The sequence below is a fragment of the Pteropus vampyrus genome, unplaced genomic scaffold, assembly GCF_000151845.1.
Source record: "Pteropus vampyrus isolate Shadow unplaced genomic scaffold, Pvam_2.0 Scaffold120, whole genome shotgun sequence".
Taxonomy (NCBI): Eukaryota; Metazoa; Chordata; class Mammalia; order Chiroptera; family Pteropodidae; genus Pteropus; species Pteropus vampyrus.
The window spans coordinates 771498-786807 of record NW_011888901.1 but is presented as its reverse complement, the minus strand read 5'-3'; the positions used below and the strand labels follow the sequence as shown (position 1 = coordinate 786807).

General features: G+C 38.5%; 1 protein-coding gene across 1 annotated transcript in view; it reads left to right on the top strand.

The window, feature by feature from the left end:
• COL4A6 (collagen type IV alpha 6 chain) overlaps window positions 1–15310 on the top strand; it is a 303150-nt gene that overhangs the window by 144321 nt on the left and 143519 nt on the right. The window contains exon 3 of the mRNA XM_023534147.1: window positions 607–690. Within this exon, the coding sequence (XP_023389915.1) occupies window positions 607–690 (84 nt within the window). The remainder of the gene's footprint in view (window positions 1–606; window positions 691–15310) is intronic.

Below are 15310 nucleotides of genomic sequence, written 5' to 3'. Positions count from 1 at the left end.
GAAATTCAGCTAGTGATAATCATCATCATCATAAAACAGAGAAGAAAAAAAGGAAGTTGGAGAGTTTGAGGGATTTGAATCTGACTAACTGGGCGCAGGGTATAAGTGTAAGATTTGAATGGTGTGCTAATAGTAGAGCCTGAGGAGAACAGTTCTCATAGCAGAATACATTGTGGCTATTTTCATCTCTCGTCACATTTCTAGCATTTGAATTTCTCTGAAGTTCTCTGCTACATATTCTGCTTTCTCAATGAGTGCAAAAACCTAAGTCCAGTAAGAACAGGGATATGTCAAGGGTCTATTTCCTGCCCCTTGTAGAGAAATTCTTTTATATTTTGTGACTGGAATTTCTACCAATGAAGGGGTATCTGAATCACAAACCAGCTACCAAACTGGCTATTTAGTGAGGTATAGACCTGACCTAAAAGGGTGCTAGCTTAAGACGACTTTTTATTTCATGTTACTCTTGACAACATCAAATGAGACGAGTAAAGCCATTCTAAATTTACCTGGTTAGAAGCGTGGCTAAGGATTAGGTTCCTTGAGGCAACATTGCTTCTTAGTTCACATGGTTTACTAACCTTTTTCTTTTTCTTTTTTTAATAGGGAGAGAAGAAATCCTATGGAAAGCCATGTGGAGGCCAAGACTGCAGTGGGGGCTGTAAATGCTTTCCTGAGAAAGGAGCGAGAGTAAGTTGCTTCTTTCATTATTGAAAAACAAGTAGTCACAGGAGCTGTTATCTGGAATGTGTGTGTTTTCTTTAAAATTAAATGCTTAGAATTTTCTCTTATGAACTCGTGGAACAAGGAAACTGATGAGGACCAGCCGGAAGGATCTTTGCTAACTAATAATAGGCAGAACTAGATTGGTCAAAGTCTCTGAGGGACCAGGAAGAGATTTTCTTCACTGACTTAATGCCAAGGTTTCCTCAAGATTTCATCTGGAGTATTTCCAAAATCCAATTAGATTGTGCAGAATCAGATTATGATATGTTATTAGATATATGTAAATTGTCATAGCTCATTTATATCCACATGGTTCTTCCCTACCACTCTGGGGACCAAGTGTTCCAATTGTTATCTATAGATTAGGGATATTATTTGTCCAATATCAAGGGTACAGGGTAGCCGCAAAGTCCAGAAATATAGGTGACTATACATAGTGATTTATAGATATTATATTAAAGCATATGGTATGTTTTAAAATATTATCTGATATAGTCAATGTGTTGTCTCTTATTAGCAATGCACAATTCAAATTGTTGTGAAAACTGCAATGAACATAGTACACTGACATTGCATTTCCATCAATCTTTGTATATGCATATGTGATGCATTAACCCAGATGATCTGTATTTCTGATTTTTCACCGAATAAACTTCCATCTTTTGTATAACTCAGAAAAACTATTCAAGGGAGTTCAATTTGTAAATATATATACAATTTCCAGAACTGATGGCCACAGTGTGATATTCAGATCTTCCAACTTCTAGGATTGTATTTGCACTTTCGCCACACTCAAACAAGACTAAGAGCTTACACTGTCAAAGGAAAATAGCATAAACAGGTCAACCAAACCCTCAGAAGCATTAAAGTGAAATGTCAAAGCTATGCCAGAATTTAGAGGAAGGGAATAAAAAGTTATCTCCACATCAAAAGGGACCAGATCCATTTTACATTAAAGGCATAGACTTGGAGAATCATAAAATATCAGAAAGGGAAAATATCTTACTAAGCTTCTCATCTTATCCACTGATTGTACAGAGACTCTGAGAAGAAAAATGATTTCCCAGGGTCACATAGCAAACTGATGAGAAATTCAGGCAATTAGCTGGGTCCTTTGATTTCTCATCTATTTACTTTACCCACTACTGTTCCCCAAGTAAGTCATATTCACTATAGCTACCGAGACCCATGTTCTTGCCTTTGATCTACAACCAGGAAACACTTTAAGAAAAAAAAATTCTATAAGAAATATATTAATAGATTCTTAAACAACAGCAAGCAATGAAAACAAAGTAAAAGTCTCCCTTGATGCTCTCTCAGTCCCACTATTGTCTTTCTGGTCTTTTTCTATGCATAACCAGCAATATGTACAAATATGTGTAAAAATAGTTTCATGTGTATATTCTGTGCATATTTTTTTTGGTCACTTAATATGTCCTTAGAATCTTTTCCTCTACCCTATAGTTTAATTCAGTCATTCCTTTTTGATGAACACTTTAGTTGTTTCCAAGTTTTTGCTATTTAAAAAAAAATGGTAGTGCTGCAGTGGAAATTCTTACACAGACCTCCTTGTGGACCTCTCCAGCATAAATACTAAGGCTCACAGTTACCAAATACAACGGTCATAAGCATTTTTAATTTTCAAAGTTAATGTTCAATTACGCTACAAAGTATCTATTCCAATTTACACTCCAATCAGCATTGTACAAGAGTACCAATGTTTCTACACCCTTGCCAGCACTTGATATTTTTGATAATATGGGTGAAAATCATCCCAATTCCCAGAGTACTTGTGATTTTAAGTGTCTTTTCACATATTTATTGCACTTTTGTATTTCTTTATGAATTTCCTGGACATATCTTCTACCCACGTTCCTAAGAAGTGATTATTATTGACTTACTTTATCTCTGCAAAGAAATGACGAATAAAATGGCTCAAGTGGAAACAGAAGAGATTTAAAGTTTGACACAAAAAGGCATTTCCTGATGGGTTATTGGGGGCAGGAAGCTGTTAGTTAGATCTCACAGCCATGGAACTGAGAAGCAGCCCTGAATTGTTTGTTGGGTTGAGGAGCCTTTAAAAGCAGAAAATTTTAGTATATATCAGAATGGAGGTTAGTCCTACACTGGGCAGACATGCCTATGCTGACCTCTTTTTTTTAACCCCTGGCTGAGAATTTTAATCTTTGAAAATGGAAAGCAATGAATTTCCTCTGTGAAGAGCCCTCATTTGGGTTCCAAACATCTGGAGCACAAGTCTGGCTTCTCCTTTGAAAACGTGAGTAGTTGAAGGGGCATGGGATAGAAGAAAATAGAAAATCACCACACAGTTTTTTTTTCCTTCAATATTTAAAAGACTCAGGATCTGCATAGTTAAACATGTTTCCAAAAGTTTATTTGTGAAGTCTGAAGTTTCTGGGAACATTTTGCAAGGTTATTGAACTGGACCAAACTGTATTTCATGAGTCAAGAGAGCAGGGATGTCCTATTTCCCAAGTAGATCAGGAGGCCAGTGCTTATGGGGTTGACCCTGTGAACGTGGATGCTTGAAGCCGCCTGCAATGCCAGGGCCCATTATGTCATCCTTCCTACTCTCCTGCATTCTCAGGGCAAAGCAGGATTGTTTAAACTGGCCCTAGCACTGTTGACTCAGCAGGGCAGCCCCTCAGCACCCCTTTTGTGCAGATGTCAGAAAGATTTGAGACTGCTTTCCTTAGCTGAGGAGAGGGCCCCATTTGGATTTCAAGCTGTTTCTCTCGAGCTCTGCGAGGTGGGAGGGGATTGAATGTTAGGTCACCCCAGAGATATGCCACAGCCCCTGGAAGGCCTGCCTCCTGCCTTGGGGAGACATCAAGCACAAAGCTTGCTGGGAAGTGTGTACTTTTCCTTTCCCAAAGGCCTCTTTAACTGACAAGGACATTTACACACCACCTAGCACTCCTGAACAACTGCAGCCCAACTCTTTATGGCTTAAGCTATCTTGATTTTTCAAGGTATGTCCTGCCTCATAAAAGCCCTTGCCTGGTATTGGTACATTGCCTTGTACTTTCCAAGGCATCTTCTCCCAGAGTCTGTATTATTATCTGTATGCTACAAATGAACGGATAAGTGACTTGCCCAAGATCACTAGTCTGTTACTGGCTAAACCTTATTTAGCCTACATTAGGAGTATGTCAACTTTAAAAAATGACATGCCTAGTAATGTTAAATAAAGGAGTTTTCCTTGGATATTTAAATTTGGATTTAATGTTTGATTTCAGTTTTCCTCCTTGAGGGTAGGTGTTATCTGGAAGAACCATTATTTTGAGTTGTTCCCCTCCCTGGTATTTTTTTTTCTGCCATTGGATTTAACAAAACATTTTAAGTTGACATTTTCACCTTTCCCCTTTTCCCTACAGGATTTGAAATCGTTATGCTCCATTGGTGTGTGTTTGTCTGAGTTAGGAGCAGGTGGGACTGTTTGTTTTGTTCTGAGCCTACTATTCCTTAATACTATTTTAGAGATTTCCCCATTTTAACACTGTTCTGGTGTTAATATACAGCATGGTGAGCTCCTAATTATTCATACAATATAAAGGAGCATTATTACGGATAATACCAAACCACAGGGAATGTTTGGATTCACCCTTAGATAAGAACTATTTGCCTCAGTCTTATAGCTTGGGAAGATATGTTCTAGCTAAAGAATTTATAAGGCAAGCCTGAGTTTAATGCAAAGCAGCCAGAGTTTCTTAATTCCTTATCTTCTGTCTGCGTTCTGCTGTTTCTCTGTCAAAAAATCTATTTCCCATGAATTCCATGGCCTAGATGCATTAACCACTACTACTTCAATTTACTCTCCTCTTGCAAACAGCTGGCATTCCCTGTGTCAGCTGACTGTCATGGGTACCAAGAGGCCTTTCCATTTTTTTCTGAATTAGGCAATTCTTGTGTACATTTTTTACTTCTCCCTTTATCACCAGACTTATGCTGTAACCAACCACTACCACACACACTCATGTCCTTATCTTCTACGGCTTCAAAGTGAAAGATCATATTGCACATGACCTTCTTGGATGGCTGGGCTCTGCTCCAGTTGCCTGCATACAAGTTCTTGCCTTCATTGCCCAATCACTCTTCATCTCTCTGAGAACTGGCCTACTGCTAAAACTGATCACCATTCACTTGCTGCCAAATCCAATGGACATATTTCATTCTTCCTTGATTTCTCTGCTGTAAAAGATACCTCCTTCTTTCCTGAAACTCTTTGTTTCCTGGGATCTCATAGTGCTATTCTCTCCTAGTTCTTTTCCTATTCTGATTGGGATTCCCCAGGGTTCTGCCCTCATCCTGATTATGTTCTCACTGTAGGCCTCTCCCAAGATGATTTCATATATTCCAGAGATTTCAGCTACCACCTCTACAATGATAAATATTAAATCTCCATCTCGGGATTTTTGGAGAAATATGGCAGAGTGAGAGATGTCCCCAGATCCGTCCCCTTGAAACAACAATAAGCTGAATATGTAAAACTCAACAAAAACCACCCAAACTACTCACCAGCACGTCTGAGCATGAGATCTGTGCATAAGAGCTACCACAGGTCAGAACCTCAAGTGTCCAGCAGTGGACTGGGAGAAAAAAAGAAGCTGCTGCTCGCAGCTGCCAGAGCTCCCTGTAAGAAAAGGTGCGGTGAATTCTCTGAAAAGCCTGGCCTGGGAGTGCTGTGAGCTCCACACAGCCAGGTGCAGTGCCCAGTCATCAGCACAGAAGTCAGAGAAATGGGGATGGAAGAAAGGCGGGAATGGTAGAGAAACAACAGTTGATTTTTACTAGCCGTGGTTGCAAAACCAAGGCTGAGCCGCGACCCCCATGCCCCAATCCAGAGGGCCCTTGCACCTTTATGAGACTGATTGCTGTTGAACCCCAGGGGAATCTGAGCAAATGCTACCAAGACTCACTGACACTGACAGGGACTGAAACTGAGAGTAGCAAGCATGATTAGATATCTGTAAGATAATAAAAAGGCATTTCTAAGGCTTTATATAAAGCAAGAATCCAACAGGGTTAGATGTCTCCTACTGGAAACAAAAAGAAAAGTGCCTTCTTTGCAGCAGGCTAAAGAGAGACCTTTATATAATAAATCTTCTTTCTGGAAAAAAAAAAAGCAGAATATATTTCCATTAATGCCCAGGTGGAGAAATAGTCCATTAAACACCAAGAACAACCAAGGTGACAAGGCAGCTCAGAAAGAAAGAGAAAAATCTCCAGAAAATAAGTTTACAGACATAGAAATATGCAACTTAAGTGACAAAGAATTCAGGATGGTACTTCTGAAAAAACTCAGGGAGTTCCGAAACGAGTCATATCAACAATTTCAAGAACTGCAAAAAACAACTAGATGAGCAAAGAAAGGAGATTGAAACCCTCAAAAAGAACAGAATAGATCTTCTGGAGATAAAAAGTACACTGCCAGAGTTGAAAAATGCAATAGCAAGCTTGGGAAATAGAGTCGACCAAATGGAGGAAAGGATCAGTGATATTGAAGACAGAAATCTAGAAATAAATCAGAAGGAAGGAGAGAGAAACGGAAGAATGAAAAATAATGAAAGAGAAATACAAGAACTAGCTGATATCAGCAGAAGAAACATAAGAATAATGGGCATTACCAAAGGTGAGGGAAAGGAGCAGGGACTAGAAAGTAATTTCAGACAAATAGTTGAAGAGAATTTCTGAAATCTAAGGAATGAGCTGGAGCTTGGAATTCAAGGAGGCAACAAAACAGTCAATTATCTCAACCCAAAAAGGTCTTCTTGAAGACACATTATATTAAAATTCTCAAAAATGAATGAAAAAGAGAATTCTCAGGGCAACCAAAGAGAAGAAGATGGTAACTTATGAAGGAAAATCCATTGGATTATCCTCAGATTCTCAGCACAAAACTTACAAGCCAGAAAGGAATGGGATCAAATATTTAAACTATTAAGTGAAAGGAACTACCAGCCTAAAATAATGTATTCAGCTAAGCTCTCCTTTAGATATTAAGGAGAAATTATGACCTTTCCAGACATACAAAAATTGAGGAAACTCACTACGAGGCCTGTACTACAGGAAATACTGAAAGGGGTCAGCTCACCTAAAACATAATTAAGAGTAAGGTGACTATCAAGCAAATAGAAACAGAGGAGTGCAACCCTTACTAAGAACAGGGCATTATAAACTTAAATAATAAGAAGAGAATTGTTATAGCAAGATAGTAATGAACGTTCAGCATACATAGAGATAAATTGACACAAATAAATAAAATCAGAGATGAAAAAGGGGAAATTACCACTGACATTGGAGAAATACAAAAGATCATACAATAATACTGTGAAAACATATATAACACCAAATTTAATAACCTAGAAGAAATGGACCAGTACTTAGAAGGATAAAACCTTCCTAGACTGAATCAAGAAAATCTGGAAAATCTAAATAGACTGATCAGCAGTATGGAAATTGAAACAGTCATCAAAAACCTACCAAAAAGTATAAGTCCAGGACTAGATGGCCTCACCAGTGAATTCTACCAAACATTCAAAGAAGATTTATTACCTATTCACTCAAACTCTTCCAAATAATTGAAGAGAAGGCAATACTTCTCAACTCATTCTATGAGGCTAATATTACTCTGATAACAAAACCTGGTAAAGATAACACAGAAAAAGAAAACTACAGACCAACATTTCTCATGAACACAGATGCAAAAATCCTAAATAAGGTTCTAGCAAACCGAATACAGCAACATATTAAAAAGATTTTACACCACGATTAAGTGGGCTTCATCCGAGGAGCACAGGGATGGTTCAACATAAGCAAATTGATGAATGTGATACACCACATAAACAAATTTAAAAAATGAGAATTATATGATCATATGAATACATGCAGAAAAAGCCTTCGACGAGTTACAACATCCATTTATGATCAAAACACTTAACAAAATCGGTATAGAAGGAAAGTACCTTAACATAATAAAGGCCATATATGAGAAACCGTTAGCCAACATTTTACTTAATGATAAAAAATGAAAAACCTTCTCTCTAAGATCAGGAACAAGGCAAGGCTGTCCACTAACACCACTGTTATTCAATATAACATTTGAGTTCCTAGCAAGTGCAATCAGACAAGGGTAAGATATAAAAGGCATCCAAATAGGAAACGAAGAAGTCAAACTGTCACTATTTGCAGATGACATGATTCTCTATACAGAAAACCCACAAGAACACTACTAGAAACAATAAGCAAATACAGTAAAGTCTCTGGATACAAAGTCAAAGTTCAAAAATCCTTAACTTTCCTATACTCTAATAATGAAGTGAAAGAAAAAGAAGTGAAAAAATTAATTACTTTTGCAATTGCGACAAAAATAAAATCCCTAGGAATAAATTTAATAAAACAAGTGAAGAACCTATATAATGAAAACTATAATACCCTATTAAAAGAAATTGAAGAAGATACAAAGAAATGGAAAGATATTCCGTGTTCTTGAATGGAAGAATCAATTTAGTTAAAATGATCTTATTACCTAAAGTACTATACAGATTTAATGCAATCCCCATCAAAATCCCATCGGCAGTTTTTAAAGATATATAACAAAAAGTCATCAGATTTGTATGGAAGCACAAAAGACCCCGAATTGCCAAAGCCATCCTGAGAAAAAAGAATGAGGCTGGAGGCATCATTATGCCCGACTTCAACTTCTACTACAAAGCGACAGTAATCAAAACGACATGGTATTGGCAAAAAAAACAGACACATGAACCAGTGGAACAGAATCGAGAGTCCAGAAGTAAACCCATATTTATATGGGCAAATGATTGTCGACAAAGAAGCCAAAAACAGACAGTGGAGAAAGGAAAGTCTCTTCAATAAATGGTGCTGGGAAAACTGGACAGCCACCTGCAAAAGATTAAAACAAGATTGTTGTCAATCACCAGAAACCAAAATTAACTCAAAATGGATTAAGGACCTGCATGTAAGACCTGAAACAATAAATTGCATAGAAGAAAACATAAGAACTAAACTCAAGGACTTTGGACTTAAAGAGGGTTTTATGAATTTGTCCTCAACAGCAAGGGAAGTAAAAGCTAAAATAAATGAATTGGACTACATCAAACTAAAAAACTTCTGCTCAGCAAAAGAAATCATCAGCAAGGTAAAGAGACAACCATCAAATTGGAAAATATATCTGCAAGAAAGGCTTCCGATAAGGGCCTAATATCCAAAATATACAAAGAACTCGTATGACTCAATAACAACACAAAAACAAATAATCCAATCAAAAATGGACAGAGGGCCTGAACAGACACATCTCCTTAGAGGACATACAAATGGCCAACAAGTATATGAAAAGATGCTCAACATCGCTAGCTATTGAGGAAATGCAAATCAAAACCACAATGAGATACCATCTCACACCTGTTAGAATAAATATAATCAACAGGACAAGTAATAACAAATATTGGAGATCATGTGGAGAAAAAGGAACCCTCATACACAGCTGTTGAGACTGCAAATTGGTACAGCCCCTTTCCTCTCATTGTTCTTCTCTTTCCTCCCTGGTCTTTAACTTCCTCCTTTCTCCTTCCAGGCTCCCTTCTCTCTTGCTCCAACACTTCTAGTTCTCCATCCTTCATTCCCATTTGCTCAACCAGGGTCTTCTCACCCAGTTTCTCCTCTTTGCTTTCAGTTGACGATAATCACTTCCTGTGTCACCAGTCCCTGTTTTTTGTCATCATTAACTGACATGAAACTACAGCACAAGATATCAGAAAGTATTGCTGTGATGTGCTTGATAGAAACATCTTGTTTATCCAGAGATCCTAAATCTCAGAGCATGGATCAGTAGTTTCGAAAATTGCAGAATGGGGCCAGGGGTACAGTGGCACATGCAAGTCAATCTATTGAGATGTAAAAGAAAGTATTACAACTTCCATTTCCATTTAAATTGAGAAAATCTAGATATTAAGATTTAGATTAAATGATTTAATTTATGTAAAGTGCTTAAAACTGTGTAGTACACTAAATGCCATATAAAAGTAATAGCTATTACTATTACTATTATTAAGTCTTTCAAATATGTAATATACATATTGTCAGTGACACCCTCGCCAGGTGGGTCTGTCCTCAACTTTCCTGTTGCAAATGATTTGTAAGGTATTCTAAGGGAAGAGTGGGAGCCCACAAGATGGAAGGGCTGGCCCTGGGGCCCTCACTTTTTTTTCTGTATGTATACCAGTGATATCACTATTTCCTTCAGCCCAGTGAAGTGGATTTATGGATTATATTATCTAACTGCATTAACCTTCACAAAATACACAAGTGACTTAAGAATATTCCTGCAAATAAACCATGTATTAAATATAATAGCAATAATGCAAGCACATGAAAATGGCAGTGCTCACATTTCCCTTCCTCCTAAAATGAGTTGTCCATCAACCTCATTATGAGGCAAAAACCACACCAATCTAATTATACCCAACAAGAAGTTGGCAAAAACAATACAAGAGCAATCGAGAAGACTATGTGGAATATGGATTTACATCCATTCTTAATAATGAAAGATCTTGCCCTAAGTGTATATTGTGCCTTGAAATATTAGCTAATAATAGCTAATAATATAATAAAGTCACGATGAACAAAACACTTGGCATGTTATTTATTTCATCTTTATCTCATCCTTTTACATTTTATATTTATTGTGTATTTCATATGTATGTACATATATATGTAGAGTAGGACATGTATATCATTTATTATACGTATGTGTGTGTGTATATATATATATATATATATATATATATATATATATATATATATGACATGCTCAAATTTTTTAAGTAACAATAGTATTCAATCCTAAATATTTAGAGACCACTAGCCCAGACCATACTTAAAATAGATGAGGACCCACAAGCAGAGACAAAAGAACTTTGAAGAAGAGAAAAATAATTGTCCCTAAATCTCTTGCTTTTTCCCTATAGAATAACCATGCCATCAACTTTAAAGCTTCACCTTGACAACTTTATGTGAAATAAAGCAATGGGGAGCTCAGAAGTTAGGAGAAGTGAGATAGCAAAGAAATTAAAAAATATAAAATCTCAAGCCTGAGAGGTTGGAGCCAAGCCCCAAGTGGCATATTATAATTTATAAAAGGCTCTCCCAGCCTGCTTGTAAATGTTCTTTCCCTTGCTGTAAATGTGAAGACACTTAGAAGAATCAGTTTTGGAGAGGTTTACGAGACTTTCCCAAGGTCCCTTGTAAGCGGCATAGCTGAGATTTGAACCACATATTTCATCGCCGTACTCAGTATTCTTTCCACCATGTTAAATGGCCTCTTAATTCCATTGTCAGAACAATCTGAGCTCATTGTGGTTGGATTGTTGTGAATGAAGGAATGCTTGTAGTAGAGAAAATCTTCTAAGAAGATGTAGACAAGATATTAACAAATCGATCATCCTTCCCCTCCCTAGTGAGAAGTAACTCCGATTATATGTATAGCATTTGTTTATATACTTGTCTGGGTTTTTTAATGTTTTCCTGACATCCATGTCTTTTAAAAGTTAAAGAAATGAAATCCATGCAAAAAGAAGGCCTGATTTTCATCCGTGATTACAAGTTTTGTGAGGAGTCACGTCAGTTTTTACAGCTCTGATGCACGTCTCTCCCATTATGTAGGCTACTCACTGTGTAGAACTCCACTGCAATGGAGTTAGAAATGCATGTAGATGAAATTACCAAATACATGTCAGAAAAGTAAGTTGGTGTCTATTCTGAGAAGACTTGCGTTAATGGAAGTCTTCCAAGAACATTTAACAAAATTAATTGCATGACATCTCTCTTAAGCTATAGTGCAAGTCAATGGTGGTAGTGGCGGGGGGGTGGGGGGTGGGAATGTGCATTACTTTGCAGAAATTTGCTTCACTGTCATCTTTTTTAAAAATATTTTATTTTAACAAATGAACCACATGACCAATTATTTAATGAGCCCCTTTACTTATGGAGGTAGAAGTCCTAGACTGTGCTCTATATTCTGTTTTTCTCATTGTGTAGTGTGAGGTTCAAGCCTACCAGACAAACATTTAAGAAAGCATTCTGGGGTCTAAATATTGGTGCAGGTACTATGGAGAATGCAAATATAAGTCTGAGACCTCTACTTAAGAGACTACACACACACACACACACACACACACACACACACAGCAGCAGCAGCAGCAGCAGCAGCATTTAACTACACAACACTGCATCTGGATCGAAAGTCTGGCTGAGCACAAGTCTTTAAAAGGAGATATTGGTATGGACTAAAGTGATTAAGCAACCCTTTTTAAAAAATATAATGAAAAAAATGTTTCTTAGAAATATTAACTTGGGGGGGGTTGTTCAGGGTGGATTGGAGTGAAAGATATGATAGGTAAATAGAACACTTCCTATTTTTAGAGGTTAAGTGTCAAGTCCAAAATCCTCTAGCACAACAAAATAGAAAGTTTGCATTTTCTGCTACTCAGCTCCTATCTTTCTTTAAAAGATTCTCTCCAACCTTGAACACACACACAGACACACATAAACACTCACCTCATATAGTGATTTGATGATGAGAGCTTATCTTCATTTTAGGTGAATGTATCATCTTTTAATTTTTTTAATTAGCTAGAGGACGGTGCTAGTTCTTTTCTCTCATATTCTTGTAAGTCCTTGAAAACCATTATCTCCATTGGTTAGTTTCTACTGATCCCAACTGAGGAAAAGTCATCCTAAAACCAAGTGGAATTTGCAACACTGAGATGACAATATCTTGATTACAGAGAGAACTGAGATGCTTCTCTCCATGGGATGCTAAGAGCTCTTGCATTTACTACAGTGCCCAGTAAGAAAGTCAGCTCAATGAGTTCTGAAAGAGCAATCTGTTTCCTACTTGACACATTTTGACTCACATGTGTCTACATGATACATATGAGTAAAAGGTAAGGTTTGAGGAATCATGAAAAAGGAAGTCATTGTTTCACATAAGACAAATTTTAAACTTGTTCTGCAGAGAAACCTATAGAGTACCTTAGAATTTTGCCCTTATCCTGAATAACCAGCTGTAACCATAGCAGGCTCATACTGTGCACTTGGCTAAGCACTTGGCTTTGCTGTGGCAGTTTCTATACTTTTTATCCTCAGCTTTACAAGCTTAGCTTTACTCTTTAATTTTTTAAAACTAAAGGAAAAGATGCTCATTTCTTTAGACACTAGGAGGTTAATATATATGTTTGGTTATCATGCATATCAAAGAAACCATGGCATCTGTCCCTGTACATGTCTTTGCTAGTTCAAGTAATTGCCGTGACTTGGCATTCCACTGCTTTAGTTAGGTTCCCACTTGGAGCTGACACTAGTCAGCAACTGCTGCCCCCTTCACATGTTGCTGGGGAAATGCCAATAAAGCTATGAGCAAAGGAGGGAGCTGTGAAGAAACATGCTGTGGGGCCCAGAATGGAATGAGGGGTAACTAGAGTTCAGGATCCAGGTTTCTCCAGAGAGAGACAAAAAAGAAAGCAAACAAAGGGAAGAGACAGGTCTGAACAAGCTCCCTAGACAGGGCCCCTTTGCTGTAAGAACAGAGTTTTAAACTTCACAAAGCCCTGGGAAGGAAGGGAGCCCGAGGTTAAGCATAGCCTTTGCAATTGAGTTGAAGAATTAATAACTAAGCATACATATAGAGAAAAGCCATACATGTCCATATAAAGCAACATTTATTATTCTTAAAACTCATTCAGATACTTTATGAATTTATAAATATATTGAAACCTGTATATCTAGATAGATACTAATATTGATCCTCACAGACTTCAAAGGTACTCATCCACACACAGATAGAAACAGACTCAGAGAGGCTCAGCAGCACAAAAACACCCAGAGTTTCATGAAGCCTAGCTTGGGCTATTTTTGGAGGCATGGTTTGAGTTTAGTGACCTGACAAAACCAGTTATTGGAAGTGGAGACCCATGGCTCCAGTGATTGGCACCAGAGTAAGACAAACTAACTTCTCTGATTTTGCCTTCCAAATCTGGTCCAAACCTCGCTCAAGCTCTGAGAGCTGGATGGAAGACTGTCTCCTCCCTCTCATAAAATGAAGAGCCTGGCTTGAAGTCCCCCAAGGTCCCTTGGAGAAACCAGAGTGTGAAGTGTCACAGAGTCCTCTGTCCCCGGCCTCCTCCTTTACCCCAAGCTCATTTACAGCCTAATGACAAACCATCTCCAGGACCCAGTCTGACCAGTCTGAGTTTCCCAGATCCAGCCCAGGGTCCAGCTTGGACTCTTCACATTGTCCCTGCTCAGGAGCCCCAAGCACAGCACCCACTCCCACACCCACCCAGCCCCCAAGGCAACTGACGGCCAGCAGGTGCCTTGGACAGGCCATCTCAGGGTCAGTTCACCAGGCTGCCACTGAGGGGAGGGCCCCTTCCCAGTCAGGCAGGAGAGAGTGGTTCCAGGAGGAGTGACAGAACTTTCTCTGCAGCCCAAGGGGAGAGGGTGGCCACCCTACCTGGAACAGCTCAAGGCGGTCATGAACCATTGACCCACCACCTCACTATGTTCATGGCCCAAACCAGAGTGGCTGTTGGCCCTTACCTATAGGAGAAACCAGTTGGGAAGAAGCAAACACAACACAAAAACAAGCACAGCCTGGGAACTTTGGACCAGCTTCCAAACTGAAAGTCCTCAAATGTCCCTTGCATCCCCCAGAAAAAGTCTACTCATGAACAAAGAGAGCATATTAGACTCCAGGTACAGGGTGGTAGAGCCAGAAGGCAGCTCAGAGATCATCGTCCAATTATTTCATCTTATATGTGGAATCGAAAATGGGGAAGAGACTTAAACTCTAATGAGTTTTTCTTAACTCCTTTTCTTGATTATGAAGGCCAGCTGTGTGTGTGTGTGTTTGTGTGTGTGTGCACGCATGCGTACGTGTGTGTGTGTGTACGTGTGTGTGTGTGAGAGAGAGAGAGGAGAGAGAGAGAGAGAGAGAGAGAGAGAGAGAGAGAGAGAGAGAGAGAGAGAGAGAGAGAGATTGAAAAACAATATGAAAGCCTGGACCAGGAACTTGTGAGCAGGAATGCCCTTAATCCCAGTGGCCAGATATTCTTCCCATTACTCAGTGATACACAGGTACCTAGAACAGGGTAGGGAAAACTTTCCATCTTGGTAGTACAAATATGTGCAGTGGCTGAGAGCGTGGGTTTTGGAGCAAGATAAACCAATCTTTTAAGACCTGGCTCTATTTACTAGATGTGTGATCTTAACCCAGTGGTTCTCAACCAGGGGCAATCTTGTATTCCCAGGGAACATTGGGCCAGGTCTGGAAACATTTTTGGCAGCTATAATTGGTGGGGTGCTACTGGCATATAGTAGATAAAAGATGGATGCTGCTAAACATTCTACAATGCATAAGACAACCCCCACAACAAAGAATTATCCAGCCCAATGTGTCAGTAGTGTCAAGGTTGAGAAATCCCATGTTAAGCAAACAGCTGAACCATTCTGAGCTTCAGTTTCTTATTTATTTATTTATTTTTAT